This window comes from Euprymna scolopes, chromosome 12, assembly GCF_053919585.1.
Source record: "Euprymna scolopes isolate OS-2025 chromosome 12, ASM5391958v1, whole genome shotgun sequence".
In the NCBI taxonomy this organism is placed as follows: domain Eukaryota; kingdom Metazoa; phylum Mollusca; class Cephalopoda; order Sepiida; family Sepiolidae; genus Euprymna; species Euprymna scolopes.
Genome location: NC_136493.1, coordinates 84,959,391 through 84,977,176, shown reverse-complemented (window position 1 = coordinate 84,977,176; position 17,786 = coordinate 84,959,391). Strand labels below are relative to the sequence as shown.

General features: G+C 34.0%; 1 protein-coding gene across 1 annotated transcript; it reads left to right on the top strand.

Annotated features, from left to right (window-relative positions):
* The first annotated feature begins 1,523 nt into the window (after positions 1-1,523).
* LOC145291616 (uncharacterized) lies at positions 1,524-16,161 on the top strand. Its single transcript, XM_080137692.1, has 4 exons — positions 1,524-1,578; positions 2,136-2,404; positions 4,315-4,447; positions 15,403-16,161. The coding sequence occupies exons 1-4, from the start codon at positions 1,563-1,565 to the stop codon at positions 15,795-15,797; spliced, it is 813 nt and encodes a 270-aa protein (XP_079993818.1). The 5' UTR covers positions 1,524-1,562; the 3' UTR covers positions 15,798-16,161.
* Positions 16,162-17,786: the final 1,625 nt, after the last annotated feature.

Genomic DNA, 17,786 nt, shown 5'->3' with positions numbered 1-17,786 from the left:
ACACAATTTCTAAAACAAAAAAAATAAACATAGCAAGAAAAACACACATCCCAAGATGAAAATAACCACAGAAAAAACCTCTAAGACCACCATACAAAAAAATTACTGTCCAGTAATTGTTTGTCTTCAAGAAACTCAACTGAAAAATGTGGGTAATAAAATTATAAAATTAATATCCCATTAAATCAATTAATTAAATTAAATACAAATATGCAAAAAGTCACCATATTGGCATTTTTCATAAAACTATCACATTGTGCTTATTATAGATACTAGCAAATGACAATTGAAAGAATTAAAACAAGGCAGTCAATTGAACAACTGCCAAGATACTTCATCATAATAAGTGATTTGAACAACCATAATAAAAATAGGGAAGCAAGAAAACCGAGAAAGGCGAATATAAGTTTCACAGACAATACAATTAAAATGAAAACCCATAAATAATTGGAATATCAGAAAAATATGGGCCAACTATTGTGAACATTATAAACCACTATCCAGCAATTGTTTGCCTTCAAGAAATTAAACTCAAAGATGTAGATAATAAGTAATCATTAAAAATATCTCACACAATGAAATACAAATATGCAAGAAGTCGCTATATCAGCATCTTTTCATAAAAGTATAAAAGTGTGCCCAATACATATATATCAGCAATAAAGAACTCGAAGAATCAGAACTAAGTGAATTAATTAAACAACTGTCCAAATATTTCATTATAATGGGGAACTTTAACAACCATAATGAAATATGAGGAAGCAAGAAAACCGGAGAAAAAAGTAAAAATAATAGAGTCTATACACATATTCTGCAAAAATAACAACGTAAACATATTCAGCAACAGTCACATATTGTACAATATGTCGTTTTAAGCTATTCCTAAATTATAACTGGAAAGTCCAAAACAACCATTTCCCGATTTTCTTAGAATAACGTCTTTACATCTCAAACTGACGTAAAAATATCATATTGGGATTTCAAAAAAGCCAATTAGGAAAAATTTAAGAAGTTATGAACATTACAAATTGATTCCATAATCAAACAACCAAAATAAAGATCATACCACACACGTTAGTAATACATTATTATCAGCAGCAAAGGAAAACATGCTCAAAACATAACCTTCTGTAAAACGCAGTAAACCATCGTTTGATGATTGATGTAGAAAAGCTGTAAAAAATGCTACCCAATTCTAAGAAAATTGCAAAATATCCAACAAAAGAAAACCTCATTAGCTTTGAGAAGTATAGAAGCAAAACGTTGCAAATATTTAAGGAAGTTAAAAGAAAAATAGTGCACCTGGTTCTGTGCATGAATATATGAACAAGATAGCAAAAGCAATTCTAAATACTAATGAACGTTTGTTTGGTATATTATTTGAACCAGCATAACTTGTTATTTTAACTCAATTCTAATTATGTTTGTGTAACATTTGATTAGTTAGAATTAATGAGATTTTGTTTGTAAAAAAAAATCTTAATTTTAATGATTGTTGACATTTTGTGGTTATATTCACAGTTACCTCAACAACAACTTTTCCTACTAAAAGGACTATAAGAATGACTACAACACATGGTAGAGTATTTCTGATTATATTATTGCATTATCATGACTTTTTATTTTCTTTAAATCATCTTTGTAGTATATTTATTTGTAAGGATAAACTTATAAAATCTTTTAAACTGTAGTTTATATGCGATATACGAAATATTTTGTATCTGCAAATCTTTATTATATAATTTATTTATATAATTAAAAGTATATTGAAATATGTGATGATACACGTGCATAACTTACTTTATAATTATCATTAAATCATCATTGTAGTATATTACTTAACAAGAACAAGGATATAAAATCTTTAAAACTGTAGCCAATAAAGGAGAAAATATTTTGTAGTTGCAATTTTTATTATATAACTTATTTATATAATTATAAATGTATTGAACTATGTGATGATACATGCGCATTACTTACTGTATAATTGTCATTGAATGTTGCCTCATATATTGTGATTAGAAAAGTTATTGGTTCATTAAGCTAACCTGACAGTTATCAATGTATTTTCATAAAAATTCAACATAAATTTATATTTATCTTTCTATAAGTTATTTTTTAATGCTTTATTTTAGAAATCTGTATTCATGCTGAAGAAATCACACAGGAAAATCTCAGTGATGATGATGTGGAAATTATTTCATCAAGCACAAATGATCCCATTCAAAAATTAGTTCCTGGTGCTGGACCCTATAAGTTTGACGTAAATGATAATATTCTAAGACTTGTGATCACTTTCAATGAACCAAGACTTCCAGTTAAGATTAGCCTTCTAAATACAAAGAATATCCAAAGTTTTAGTGTTATTGCAACATATGCAGCTGGTGAAGTAGAGCCTTTTACGGTAAGTCAAATTTCCTTTTTGACAATTCAATTTTATAGAAGAAATTTTTTGTATTGAATTGAGTTTTAGTAATTGCTTTCATCAAAAATATTATTTACTACATATTACATTTACATTGTGATTTCTGTTAGAAATTGTTTTCGTATTATTTGGATTCATCAGACTACTGTTTTCGTCTGGAGTATCATTTTTACAACGTTTCGATCGGTATAATCTCGAACTTGGGAATGTTTCTGTCGAACTCGAGAATTTGGATGGAATTTCGAATGGAACCCTTTATTTACTTCACGCTATAATGCACGCTGATGGAAACACATGCACACAGGAACACGTGTAAAACAAAGTAACAGGTGAGAAATAAAAAAAAAATTAAAAAAATGTAAATATATTGTAAGTTTACCGAACATCTATATATATATTTAATTTTCTAAGGAGAAGTTGCATTTTGTATATCATTTAAATTTTTGTAATGTTTATTTGCATGTATAATACTGATTAGATAGATATTAAATTATCTAAAAAAACTTGCAGTTCATAATGTTTATTAACATCTAATAAATATGTTTGCAAAGCAAAAGCGTTTTTCTTTGGTAACGCATGCTGGCGGGAACACACGGACACACGCACACATGTAGATGTAAACAAAGAAGCGGGTCAGAAATATATTTAAAAAATAATAAGGAATGTAAATATATTGTAAGTTTACCGAATATCTATATATATATATATATATATTTAATTTTCTGTTAAGAAGTTGCAGTTTGTATAGAATATAAACATTTCTGATAGCAATATATGTAAAAACAGAAGTTTTGGGTTTGATATTTTCTCTGTAGAAGCTGTTTTTTGTAATGTTTATTTCCATATAGAATACTTAGAAATTGATCGTCTCCAAGCATATGTGCAGCTTCTTTTAGTTGCGTTACTCTTCATCGTTCCTCTCCGTCAATAATTTTTACTTCGTCCCATAGTAGTAAATTATAATGGTTTCCTTTTTCCCTCCAAATATGGTCAGCTATACTCGATTTTTAAATCTCTCCATATGTTACGGCTTTTCGACGTTCTTCTAACCATACTTTTAGTGGTCGACACGTCTCACCTTTGTATAGTTTTCCACATCTACATGGGATTTCATATACACAGTTGTTAGTCATAATTTTTTCTGTAGGGGGCTTGACTCTCACAAGCTATTTCCGGAGAGTTAAATCGTTCTCAAATACTGTCCTGATTTGATATGGATTCATTGAATTTTTTTTTTTCAGACAAGCCCTTCATGTGTGGTATACAAACTGTGGTGAGTTTTTGAGTGATGTCCTTTTGTGTCTGGTCCAGATTTCTTGGAGCTGCTTTCATGCTCTCTGGATAGTTGATTCAGCAGAGTGTTTCTCTTAAACTGTCCATCTCCTCTTGATATGCATTGCTGTTATTACATATTGCTTTTTCTCTGTGTTTTAAACAATGGATTATTCCTTTCTTTACATTATATGGATAGTGAGATTGAAGTTTAGGTACTGTCCAGTGAATGTTGACTTTCGGTATATAGATAACATAAACCCTGACCAATGTGGATAATCAGTACATCTGGAAAGAATAGTTTGTTGTTATGTTGTTTTTCCATCATGAACTGTATAGTTATGTGGAGAGAGTTCACGTGGTCTAGTAATGTTTGAACATCTTCCTGATGGGGCCAGAGTATGAATGAAAACGTTGTAAAATGACACTGAAGATGAAAACAGTAGTCTGATGAATCCAAATAATATGAATAACCAATTGTTTATTTCAAAAATTCAAAAACAGAAATTTTGTTGTCGGAAAGGAAAATCATAAAGCAAATGCAACACTAATTAATTGTAACTGAACTATTGAAGTATTTTTTGATAAAATGTTCAATTTTCTATTTTTCATTACAGAATGTTGATCCTACTACTACAGTATATCTTCCACAAATTGATACATTATTTGAGCTTGAAATTACAATTGAAAAAGAAAATCCAGAAAGGCGTGTTGAAACCGAAGTTAGTGTTCATCTGTGTGGTCCACGTGGTGAGTAATACTTTTACAAATAGTTTATAGATTTGTGATTTTTGTTCAAAGTTTAACATTTTTTAAATACTTTAAAAATACTTTCAAAGTCTGCTGACTGTAGATAGCAAATCATGATGTAGCTGGGCAATCTTTACTCCAGTTGCCTAAATAATTGCATGAATTGCAACACCACACTTAGGCCCTTACTTGGGCTAGATAGAAGGTCAGAGAGACTTGATCCTACTAAGTCATGACAAGTAATGACAAGCCTTAGTACTAAAGAAAAACAACCTTTATCTTTATTCAATCAGACACCCATCGCTTTGTAACTTTTTATTGCTAGAAGGTAGTTGATGAGGGTGACTCATACCAAGGAAACAAAAGACTTGATCACTGGTTCATGTTACTGAATATTAGTTTTTGGATACTAATTCTGAAAGTATACTTAAAATTGGAGTCGGTGTAAGTAGAGTGCTTTTGTATCACTGTCTCAACTAAGATAAGTGAAATTCCCCCTTGTACATTGTACATAATGTTGGATGTGTAGCTGTGCAGAGAACCAGTGTATAATTCCTTTTTTATTTATTTATTTATTTATTGAGAAAACTAATTTTTAAGAAATCCCAAATGCAGTTGTAGCACTTTAAGTCTTGCTATGATATTTTGTTATAAAAATTGGTTCTTATGACATAACTGGGTTGATGTCAACAAGAATATCTGGACTAAAAAAATCTTACCTCAAATAAGGAAATGTCATAAAAAAAGAATACATTTCAGACTATGTAAATATTGGAAGGTAGCATAGAATAGCTGGTTTAATTGTTGATTTGCTTGAAAGAAGATGTATTGATTTGTGTTTTGTGGTCTGAGTTGTCCCCCTTTGCAAATTGGCTGTTTGGAGAAATGGAAAACTAGATGGCTCTGTGTGGTTTGAGTTGTCCCCCTTTGCTAATTGGCTGTTTGGAGAAATGGAAAACTAGATGGCTCTGGTTAATAGTCAATTTGCATAAGTGGAGAAATGGGCAGCATATAAACGGTACTTTTTTTTTAAGCAGGGGTGAAGAGCGCAGAGAGTGAAACGACAGTTGGAAGAAGTGACGGCGAATTCTATTTGTGACAGTGAATTATTTGTGGACGTTGAAGGGCTCGACCTTTTGGAAGGAACAGCTGTGTCTTATATATTTTTTTTAAATTTCTTTTTTTTCTACTTCACTACAAGCTATTTCGGCAGCGCCTTTCGTCTTCACCCTCCTTTCTCCTGTAGCTCCAGACTGGATCCAAGAGAACACAGTGGCTGCGTCGATCCTCACCTAACTATTCTGTAGCCCCCATTTCAAGGCTAAGTTGATGCCCTTCATAACCGCATCCAGTTCCGCCACATTTATGTGAGCCACATCGTCCTTCTTCCGCAACCAAGCAGCATCTTCTGCAGTAACACCACCTATCTCCAAGGTGACCGCCACTGCTATACGGCTTGCATCACACCACATAACACTTTCTGCACTGTTGGGTACATGCCAAACACCTCTCACTGGATCCCCCCTCTTCACCTCTTCAATAATCTCTCTCATAATGTCCACAGTCTCTTTATCAACTCCATCCTCCCACTTCGCTCCACTAGCTAGCCTTTTGATATAACTACATGCAGTCCATAGCCATCCTGCAATAGGGTAATGGCCAACCAGTCTTCCGCATATTGAGAAGAGTTCTCCCCTGCTCAATTTTTCCGACACCTCCAGGATCTCATTTCCCCACCGGAACACTAACCGTCCTATCTGGTCCTTTCTTAGTTGGAGCCCTAACACAGCTCCTCCCTACAACGATTCCGGACGTTTTGCAATTAGCCCAAAGCTGTTGAGGTCTTTTACTATGTCCACCACAGTTGTTACCGTCTCATCCACCAAAATATCATCAATGTAGGAACTGGTGGCTCTTCTGACTGCGTCCTCCTTGCTTAGCACCATTTTAAGGATCGCTGCCATGATTTTTGGTGCAGAATTCAGGCCAAAACCCAACCTAGTCAGGTAGTACGTTCGGCCCTTGTATCTGACCAACTGGTATTTCCAGAATTCCTGTGAAATGTGGATCTTTAGGTATGCAGATTTTAAATCCACAATCGTCGCAGCCTTCTAAATCTCCTCCACTCTCGCATGGTCTCTCCACACACGTCAATCACATCGCCTCCTGTGTGACACGCAACGTGTACGTTCAGCTCCCTGAAGTCCAGTACTGGCCTTTATCCATGGCTTCCCGGACTATATTTCTATAGCTCTGCAGCAACTGCTCGGTGTAAATACTATGGAGGTGGCGGAGTTGATTACACAGGCTAGGGTGCTGGCCAGGAAAGAAGAGAGTGAGCAGGGAATCGTAGCTGTCGCTCAACGAAGCAAACTGCAGCAGGAAATTGTGAAGGACGAAATGCAGAGAGGACTGTGGCAGACACCCAGGTTCTCTGGCAGGTGCTACCGATGCCAAGGCCTCTATATGGCGAGGCAGTGCAGGTAGTCAAAGCCAGAAGTCACGTGTTACTGCTGTGGGGAATTCGGCCACATCAGCAGATTCTGTTCCCAGGGAAACGAACAGGGGAAAGCCACTGCGCTGGTGGCTACCCCACTTATTCGATGAAGGCGCTTCAGGGTATATCACCACAAGTAGAGGTGACCCTAAATGGACGAAGTGCAAAAGCCCTTGTCGACACGGGCTGTACTTCAACAATTGTCACCAAAGACATGGTTGACACATGCAATGGAACCAGCAGCATTACGGCAGTTGACGGCAGAGAGGTGAAGTGCAATGGCACAAGTATCGTTCGGTTGATGGTACGTGGGATGTCACTAAAAATCCAGGCGATTGTTATTAACAAAATTATCACGGGTTTCGATGTGGTGCTAGGGATGTACGCAATTGCTCGACTAGGGAGCATTACAGTATATAGGAACTCTGTGAGATTTGGAGGACACCAAGGGGCTTCAGGTGTGCAATTCGAAAAATGTGTCACAGGAACGGCCGGGTTAGACAAAAGTTGCACGATAGAGGACTAAGATTTCTCTGCACACTTTGATGGTGAGAAATGGACAGTCCAGTGGGCATGGAAGGGAGAACCTCCCATACTGAACAACAGAGTGGAATGCTACGAGCATACGTTACGAGGAGGCACAAGAGTTGAATTTGAGAAGGATGTGGACCGATGGATCTCGGAGGGAATTTTAAGACCATGGACGGAGAAGGTGGAAGGTGTGATGCCGTTAATGGCGGTTGTTCAGCCCACAAAACAAAAAGTTCGGCCAGTACAGGACTTCAGGGAGCTGAACGTACACGTTGCGTGTCACACGGGAGGCGATGTGATGGACGTGTGCGGAGAGACCATGCGAGAGTGCAGGCAGATTCAGAAGGCTGTGACGATTGTGGATTTAAAATCTGCATACCTACAGATCCACATTTCACAGGAATTCTGAAAATACCAGCTGGTCAGATACAAGGGCCGAACGTACTACCTGATTAGGTTGGGTTTTGGCCTGAATTCTGCACCAAAAATCATGGCAGCGATCCTCAAAATGGTGCTAAGCAAGGTGGACGCAGTCAGAAGGGGCACCAGTTCCTACATTGATGATATTTTGGTGGACGAGACGGTAACAACTGCAGAGGACGTAGTAAAAGACCTCAACAGCTTTGGGCTAATTGCAAAACGCCCGGAATCGTTGTAGGGAGGAGCTGTGTTAGGGCTCCAACTAAGAAAGGACCAGATAGGATGGTTAGTGTTCTGGAGGGGAAATGAGATCCCGGAGGTGTCGGAAAAATTGAGCAGGGGAGAACTCTTCTCAATATGCGGAAGACTGGTTGGCCATTACCCTATTGCAGGATGGCTATGGACTGCATGTAGTTATATCAAAAGGCTAGCTAGTGGAGCGAAGTGGGAGGATGGAGTTGATAAAGAGACTGTGGACATTATTAGAAAGATTATTGAAGAGGTGAAGAGGGAGTATCCAGTGAGAGGCGTTTGGCATGTACCCAACAGTGCAGAAGGTGTTGTGTTGTGTGTGTCAAGCTGTATAGCAGTGGGGGTCACCTTGGAGATAGGTGGTGTTACTGCAGAAGATGCTGCTTGGTTGCGAAAGAAGGACGACGTGGCTCACATAAATGTGGCGGAACTGGATGCGGTTATGAAGGGCATCAACTTAGCCTTGAAATGGGGGCTACAGAATAGTGAGGTGAGGACCGACTCAGCCACTGTGTTCTCTTGGATCCAGTCCGAAGCTACAGGAGGGCAGTCTTCAAGTACGAGTGGCAGCATCCCCGAACTGTACATGTACCTGCGGAGGAAGGCGAGAAGCGAGCGACTGTGCGAGTGGGAGAGGAAGTGAGGATCAAACCGCCTGATGCTCGCTGTACCACACGCTGGGGGAGGGGCATTGTGGCAAGTGTCCAGTCTCCGAACAATGTATCTATCGACGGCATCCCTCGACACATCCTTGATGTGCGGCCGGTGGTGGTGTTATCAGAGGAAGACAGCGACATTGAGCCAAGTAGCGACGTTCACGAAGAGGCTCCACGGAAATCGCAGTGAGAGAGACGGCCGCCATGTTGGTCGAGCGCCTACGTGATGGGTTGACATGTGATGATCGTGTAGATCAAGGGAGTGTGGGGTTTGAGTTGTCCCCCTTTGCAAATTGGCTGTTTGGAGAAATGGAAAACTAGATGGCTCTGTGTGGTTTGAGTTGTCCCCCTTTGCTAATTGGCTGTTTGGAGAAATGGAAAACTAGATGGCTCTGGTTGATAGTCAATTTGCATAAGTGGAGAAATGGGCAGCATATAAACGGTACTTTTTTTTTTTAAGCAGGGGTGAAGAGCGCAGAGAGTGAAATGACGGTTGGAAGAAGTGCCGGCGAATTATTTTTGTGACAGTGAATTATTTGTGGACGTTGAAGGGCTCGACCTTTTGGAAGGAACAGCTGTGTCTTATATATTTTTTTTAAATTTCTTTTTTTTCTACTTAACTACATGTTTTATCCAGAAAACTTGGTTGAAATGTAAAGGGACCAGGTAATGTTGGTATTTTTATTGCAGAAAGGTGGATAGATACTATTATTGAAGTTAATTATGTAAGTGAGCGAATCATATTGCTGAAGATGATTAGTAATAAAATATTGATAGCCTTGGTGTTTATTTACACTACATGTGGTTTGAGCAACTTGTAAAATGTAGGTTTAGAGATCACATAGTGGATCATTTGAATACTATATTTACAACAGGAATTATCTAACAAGCTGAAGGATATACTGTTGGAAGTAACAAACTGGGCATGTGGGTGGACAAAAAGCCACCAAAACATAGTGATATAGTGATTGTAGTGATACTGACAATTCTGTTTGACTAATTAGCATAAGCATAGGAGAGAGCCTATATGATTCTCTCTCTAAGAAATATAGGAAAAAGCTTGACTATCTATGAACAAGGCCAACTTTCACTTCATAACAATGGCATCGCTGATAGAATTGCAATAGTCTCTCGAGGATTCCAATATTATCGATACATTGCTACAATGTTTTGTTGCCAGTGAAGGAACTAAAATGTTAAAAGACTACAAGGAAACTAAACGAGAAAATGAAATAACAGATTTATTTTTGACTACAGCTGGATGTGAAGCAATAATAAAAATATCCATTATGGCATATCCCATAAATCTGGAAGACCTGACTTTGTTAAAAAATAAGTCAAATCGTAAGAAAAAATATGAGACTTAAGAAAATGTTGGTCGTAATAGAAAAAACAAAGTTCATGTTGATGAAAGAAGAAAGTGATGAACCAATCATAAAATATCTATCCTGTTTAAAAAATGTGAATAAATATTGTGAGTTTGAAAAACTTAGACAAGAAGAACAAACGATCGGAGAGGAATTAAGTCAATTAGGATTAATTTAAGTTATGTGCAATATAGGCTTCTTGGAAATGATATAATTGACATAAATTCTACCAAATTAATTAAATGAGATAAAAATAGGAACAAATTAAAAAGTTAAAAAACTATGAAGTGAGTTTAAAATTCAAAGAAAATTATCAGTGCATTTGTAGGAGCAAAATTGCAAAAGCTAATAGGACTTTCTTGAATATGTTCCCCCTGTGTGTAGCAAGTAGTCATCACCTATTGTATTTTTGAGAAAATCAGATGGAAATAGATGTATATGTTAAGATTTAAAAATAGCAATAAATCATAAAGTTTTCTCAATTCACATCCAATACCTAATGTTGAAGTTGCATTACATGAACTGATAGTTATGAACGTTCTTACAAAAATAGATTTAAAAATAGCATATCAGCAAATACCACTACTATTTTAAACTGTTTGGAGTTAGTATAAGAAAATTCCTAGTGCCCCTACAATTATTGGTATTATATATTTTTTCTTCGGATTTCATATTCAGCTTCTAGGTCTTTACTTAGTCATCTGCTAAAACAATTATATCTACAATTTAGCAAGTTTTTTTCCTTCCAGCTCACTATTATGATGTCCGGTGTCCTTGGCCAAATAAATTTGTCTGTTTGTACTGCATGTTCAAAATAATGACGTTTGCATAGTTTCCAGTGAGCTGCTTTTCCCAAGCAGTCGTGTCTCTTTTTGTAATTTTTGGAAGCTAGTTTGCTGCATTTACTTAATATATGATTTACCATTTCGACTTTTTATCAAAGTCTACATTTACTAGTTTTTATAACTTTTATTCATCCCCGAACAAAAAACATGTGTCTACTTTGTAGGTTTTAACTTTAAAATAGTTTGCTCTAATCACATTGTTTTTTAGTTATAGTGAAGGCATGATATCAGAAACTCCCCCCCCCCCCAAAATTGTTTTATGAAAAAAAGGCATCAAATTGTAAGAGAAGCATTGTAATCAGTGAATCTCAGAAGGAGATTATGCTGAGTAATAAAGTAGAATTTTGCCTAAAAGGTGTGGTTTTTATTAATTAGGCTCAGAATTTATTAAGAGATGTATTAGTATATATTTTCAGTATTTATTTCAACTGTGCTCTATACATTAGTAGATATTAGTAGAGCAATTAGTCTGATGATTTCCTGGAATGAAACATAAACGTTTCTCTATAGCTTACCAGCCATAAGTATATTTTCATACTATATATATATATATATATATATATATATATATATATATATTTGTTTTCCTTTATACATAATATTTTTGCAAAATCAAGACAAGAAAATATGAAATGAAAACATCATATGGTGTATTTCTGTGTGTTACGATTGTTTCATAACTATTTGGACAAATTTAAACATTATATCATTTAAAAATATTCCAAAAATAGCTTCAGACACTAAAATATATTTGTTATATATGTATAAATATATTCATAATCCCTATTTTAAAGGATCAAGCGGTTAGACTCACCTCTTTCTCATCATATTATTCTATTATTTGTTTATTTATTTTTTGGTTGCCTTCGAATTGATTAATCTCCCATTTTCGAATTTCTTCTTTTAATATGATACTTCATCAATTTCCTGTTTTACATTCATTTAATCTTTTAATGTTTTTTCTAATTCTTATAATTATTTCTCCCTCTCCAATTTATTTATTTTATCAATTTATTCCCCAAGTTCTATAATCTACCCCTTCAAATTGTAGTCTCTATTTATATGTCCAATTATTCATATCTGTATTTTCCCGACTTTCGTATAAATATTTATTTACATATTGCCATATATTTGTTGATTTTTTTTTTCCTTTACATGTTATTTTTTTTTTTTAAATTATAATTAAAAGGTTTATTTAAATAATATCAATTAAAATTTATCTTCATCACATACTGGTTATGTACATAATTTAAATGTTAAATCTATCTTTTCAAGTTTTATCTCAATATAAACATTTTATTTTTATTTTTTTTTTAATATTTACTATTCTGTATTATTCAGTATATCATTATGGTGTAAGAGATATAACTCAAGTTTGCCTATATTTATCGATTCATAATTTTATCGAAATTCGTGTGTATTCTTACTTTAATATTTTGACTTTAGTATTCATTAATCTCTTTTGCTTAATTTTAAAATTTGTAGTTTTAATATTATTCTCTTTATATCAGTCTAGGTTCAATTTTTCACCTAGTTTGCTTCAAACTTCTTATTTAGTCCATTTTAATCCATCATAATCTGTTCGTCTCAATATTTTGCAATTACTTAATGTTTGATTCTTTTTTTGTGCTAATGAAATTTCTCAGGTGTTAGTTTATTCCCAATAACGATTATCAACTTTAAATTTAATTCTATTTCCCTTATTTAGGTTATAATTAGTTTATTTTTATGTGTTAAGTTAATGACCCATTAATTTGTTTATTGCACTATCCTAAAATCTTTGTATTAAATTTAACATTCTCTTATAACACTTACATTTCACTCTCAACATATATCTTAATTTTTTTAAAAATTTAAACACGTTTAATCAGGTCTTGAGCATGGTAATAGGAATTTATTTCTCTGAAGACAGCTTTAATAACATGAAATTTTTTGTTCCAAATTTTCTCTTTAGAATTCACTACGTTTACTCAAGTAAACATAAATTACATCTTTTTGATTTACTAGGATTCTATTTTCTACCTTTATCTACTATTGACCATTTTAATTCAAATTCTATTTTTTCTTACATGGTTCTGTAAGCCAATCACCTCACGCAGTTGTGTTTCTCTTCTTATTTTTAATATTTATTTTTGTCATATCATTATTTCTATCCTTATCCTCATTCCAAGTTGTTTCCTTTCCTGGTTCAATGTTAAATGATACAATATGGTTTCGGTATATCTTTTTACTATTATTTGCCCTAACTGCACATTTGTATACAATTTCATATATTAAGCAATTGCCCTCCAATGGACATTCATTAGGTATTCTACAGTTACATTTTTTCTCAATATTTAATTCACCTGATTCCATCCTACTATAATTCATATAGTTCTTATCAATTATTTTGTAAAATTCTTTAGGGATATTATTTTGTATCTGTTCACTAAAAGGATGATTAAACCAGACTTGTTTTTGCACCCATTTCTCTTATTCTTAACTGTATTATTACTATTATATGCTTCTTTAATTTCATTCTTTTTATTCTTATGTTTATTTTTTATCTATTTTATTCTTTACATTTCTTCTTCCCTTCATCACCATGTTATATGATGTTGTATAATTTATCCTGCTATTTTAATTATCAAACGCCTTTATGTATTTGATCTTTCCTTGATATCCTGATTGAGGTAATACTTCATTATATTAATCCTTATTCTTATCGAATATATTTTCATTTTGTGATATCTTAGATATTCTTTTTGATATACTGGGGATGATTGCTTTTTTCATACTCTTAAGATAATTAGATTTATATATATATATATATATATATATATATATATATATATATATATATATATATATATATAATATTACTATAATTATTTTTAATACCTATAGACACTAGTGTTTAATCCTTTTGGGAATCATCAGTGCAGATTACAGCTGGTCGGAAGAGTTGAACGCAGGCACAAAGCCATCTCTGACCCCATTAGCAAGGAACAAACCACCTGTCTAACATTAACTGCGAGAAATATAGTTGAAATTAACATTTATATAAATTTCAAGATGGCGATAATGATCTTATGATTATAACATCATAATCTGCACATGTGTCTTTAAGTGACTGACTTCAATTTCAATTTAGAGTGCTCAACAATAAGAACCGAGTTCTTAAAGAGGCTGATATAATAATTACTATAATTATTTTTAATACCTACAGACACTAGTGTTTCATCCTTTCAGGAACATGTATGTGTGTGTGTGTGTGTGTGAGGGACTTGAAATATGGCTTGACATTAAAACAAGCAATGCTTAAAAAGTAAAAAACCATATAAGATAATAAATATAAAAATAAAAATGATATAAGAAGGCATAAATCGGTGTAGAAAATAAAAGAAGATTTATCATAGGGGTGAGTTCTCTGACATTCCTTTCCTTATTTGTAGCTTGTTTATAAGTTGTGATTATATTAAAAATTTTTTAATTATTTTCTATATATATACTAGCGGGAGTTTGGAGGTGTAAAAGAAAAAAAAAGTGTTAGTAGGCAGGCAGGCAGGCTTGAACTCGTGACAAACCCATGACACGAAGGTGAAAAAGAAAGTGAAAGAAAACATGACATCTTACCGCTATGCTATGAAGCCATAGGAAGTGAAAAACATTGAAATTTAGAATGTCAATCAAAAAGTTTATTTGCTAAGTGAATGAGTTCATGCAGGTGCAGAAATGAACGTTGAGCTTTCCACCATTCCATTTATTTATTATGTTAGGGAAACCAAGCTCCCCTGAAAAAGGGGGAACTCTCAAATGAAAAGCAATTGTTTGATATAAAGGGCTTTCCCAAAATTGATCAAAGCTAATTGCTTTCAAGACTTCCTGGCACGAAAGGCTGCTGACAGCTTTGCTTTGTTGAGTCTCAGTTTATTTATATGAAAAAGACAAACAAACATGTGAAAAGACGGAAGTAGCATGAATTTTATAAAAGTCGATCAAAATAAATGTAGAGATGACATGCGTTCACAAATCGTAGATATTATGATCTAGGGAGTATATAAAAAGTTCTCGAAAATAGTAACCATCTCGAGAATCCTGGTGAAAAAAGCCTTCCATGGACATACAAAAACGTATGCCGCCATTTTGCTTTTTATATATATAGATTTACACGGACTTGTAATATGTAAAAAGTATTTCTCCTTTGTGCTTTTTTTTCATAAAAAATATAAATTGGATGAAATATATTCTAATGACAATTATTTTTTTTACATTTTCCAACTAATGTACTGCCAACAATTTGAACCACTGTACATCTGTTTATACATCGTTCAAATGACAATTTCAACCATTGTGCAATAAAATGTTATGATCTTTGTGATAAAATATTTGCAAACAATAATATCAGTCACAACTATTCCAACAACTGTACCAACAACTATTCCAACAACCATTCCAACCACAGTTCCTACAACTATTCCAACTACTATACCAACAACCGTACCTACAACTATTCCAACAACTGTACCAACTACTATACCAACAACTGTACCAACTACTATACCAACAACTGTACCAACTACTATACCAACAACTGTACCAACTACTATTCCAACAACTATACCAACAACAATACCAACAACTATTCCAACAACGATTCCAACAACCATTCCAACCACTATACCTACAACTATTCCAACAACTATACCTACCACTATTCCAACCACTATACCAACAACGATTCCAACCACTGTACCTACAACTATACCTACAACAAGTATGTTTTTTTTTAAATTTATTTGAAACGAAGTTTTATGCAGTTTTATTTAATAAATAATTCCATGCAAAATTAAAATCAATCAAACATTTCAATGTAATGAATAATTTTTATTTACTTTAGTTGTTTTTAAACTAGTGCATAATTGTTAATTAATAAAGTGCACCGCAACAAATAGCAATGGTCGCATCAAGAGGCGCGTTAGTAAATAAACTGGAAATATCAAACGAGCAAAAGAAAGAATTATTTTGATTGGTGTTAGTATCTCGAATGATTTTAGAAAAAGTAAAAGAATCAGAGACACAGTAAGTGGAATAGAATGTACGGACAGGCTAAAGTAAGTCAGTGAGATATTAGGTGAGGGCATGTTGAGCGAAACCAATCATGGATAAAATGGATCTACAAGGCACATTATCTTCGCGCATTTTAGGGAGACCATAAATTCGAAGCCTCAGGGAAGTGGGTCATATTTTCTGATAAATATCTTTGGAGAGATAATTCTTTTTAAATAAGAAGTACAAGCGTTTTTGAAATTTGCTTTCAATATTCAAAGTATTATCATAAGAGTCGATCGAATTAAGTTTGAGAAATTTATTCGTGTCATCTAAAATATAACATTTTATTAATATAGTCAATACGGTTCAGAACGACTACGGCGGCACCTTTATCAAATCTGGAAAGATAAGTATCTTTATTTTTCTTAAGATTAAGTGCAGAAAAATGGGATATTTTTCCAGACAAAATTCCCTTTAGTTATCTTCCTACAAGTTACCTAAAAGGTGCAATGTGTTAATGAACCTCTTCTTTCGACAGAGAGAATGTCTGAGTCATGCAATGGAGACAGATTCGAGAGTTTTCAGATGATTACTTGATCGGCCTCGAAATAGAATTGAAAAAAAGTCATCATTATATGCCAGGAAACATTCTGGATTATCCAATAAATGTTGACCAATCGCAGAATCTAAATTATCGTTGGTAGGGTTGAATGTGTGTGTGTGTGTGTGTGTGTGTGTGTGTGTGTGTGTGTGTGTGTGTGTGTGTGTGTGTGTATATATATATATATATATATATATATATGTATATGAATTTTTCCGGATAGTTTTAAAAGAATTGTAACTAACGATGAAATACACTATTTGTTGCTATCAATCTATTTCTTGATGTCTTGATTGTGTTAAAACAATATATATATATATATATATATATATATATATATATATATATATATATATATATATATAAATATGTGTGGGTGTGTGTAACTACTTCATTTAATCCCATAAATTAATATACGAAAGTATAAATTTGTGTAAACTTTAAGTATTTACTTCAACAGTGCTCAATATGTAGGTAGATCTAAGTAGTAAGTTATAAAATATATATGGCAATTAAGCTACACAGAATATTTCGCATTTGCATGTGAAAAATTTCCCTCACTCTATATCTGTGCCTAAATCAAAACGCGGATTCCATGAACAAAGCTTCTTTCTTAGAACTGCACGCCTGTGGAACTCTGTTCCGTCTGCCTGCTTCCCTCCGGACTACAACTTGGATGTCTTCAAGTCCAATGTTAACAAATTCCTAATGAACCGCCCCCCCTAATTAAACACTTCATCAAATCTCCACACTAACATAATGTACTTGCAATAACCCTTATCCCTGAGTGGCTTCCGGGCCTTGATAAGTGGTGATCACTGTGTGAGAAAAAAAAAAAAATTTGATCCCCGCTAGGATTCATCAGGCTTATGCGAGGATTTTATGGTTGTCTCGTGTTTTTATATATGCACCTTTTAAGTTTCTAGTTAGCCAATCAGCTTTCTAGTTTCCACCACACCCTTCCTGACTAGCCAATGAGCAGGCACTTACAGGACAATGGCCCAGTTAGACTCCCGTTCATCTGTTTCTTGTGTGTGCTACTTTAGCGGGGAGCTTAGATATCTAGTGACCGGACTTATTTGTAACCTATGTTAAATGTGTTTTTTTTAATGTTAGTGGGCAAAGTGTGCGGCATCTGT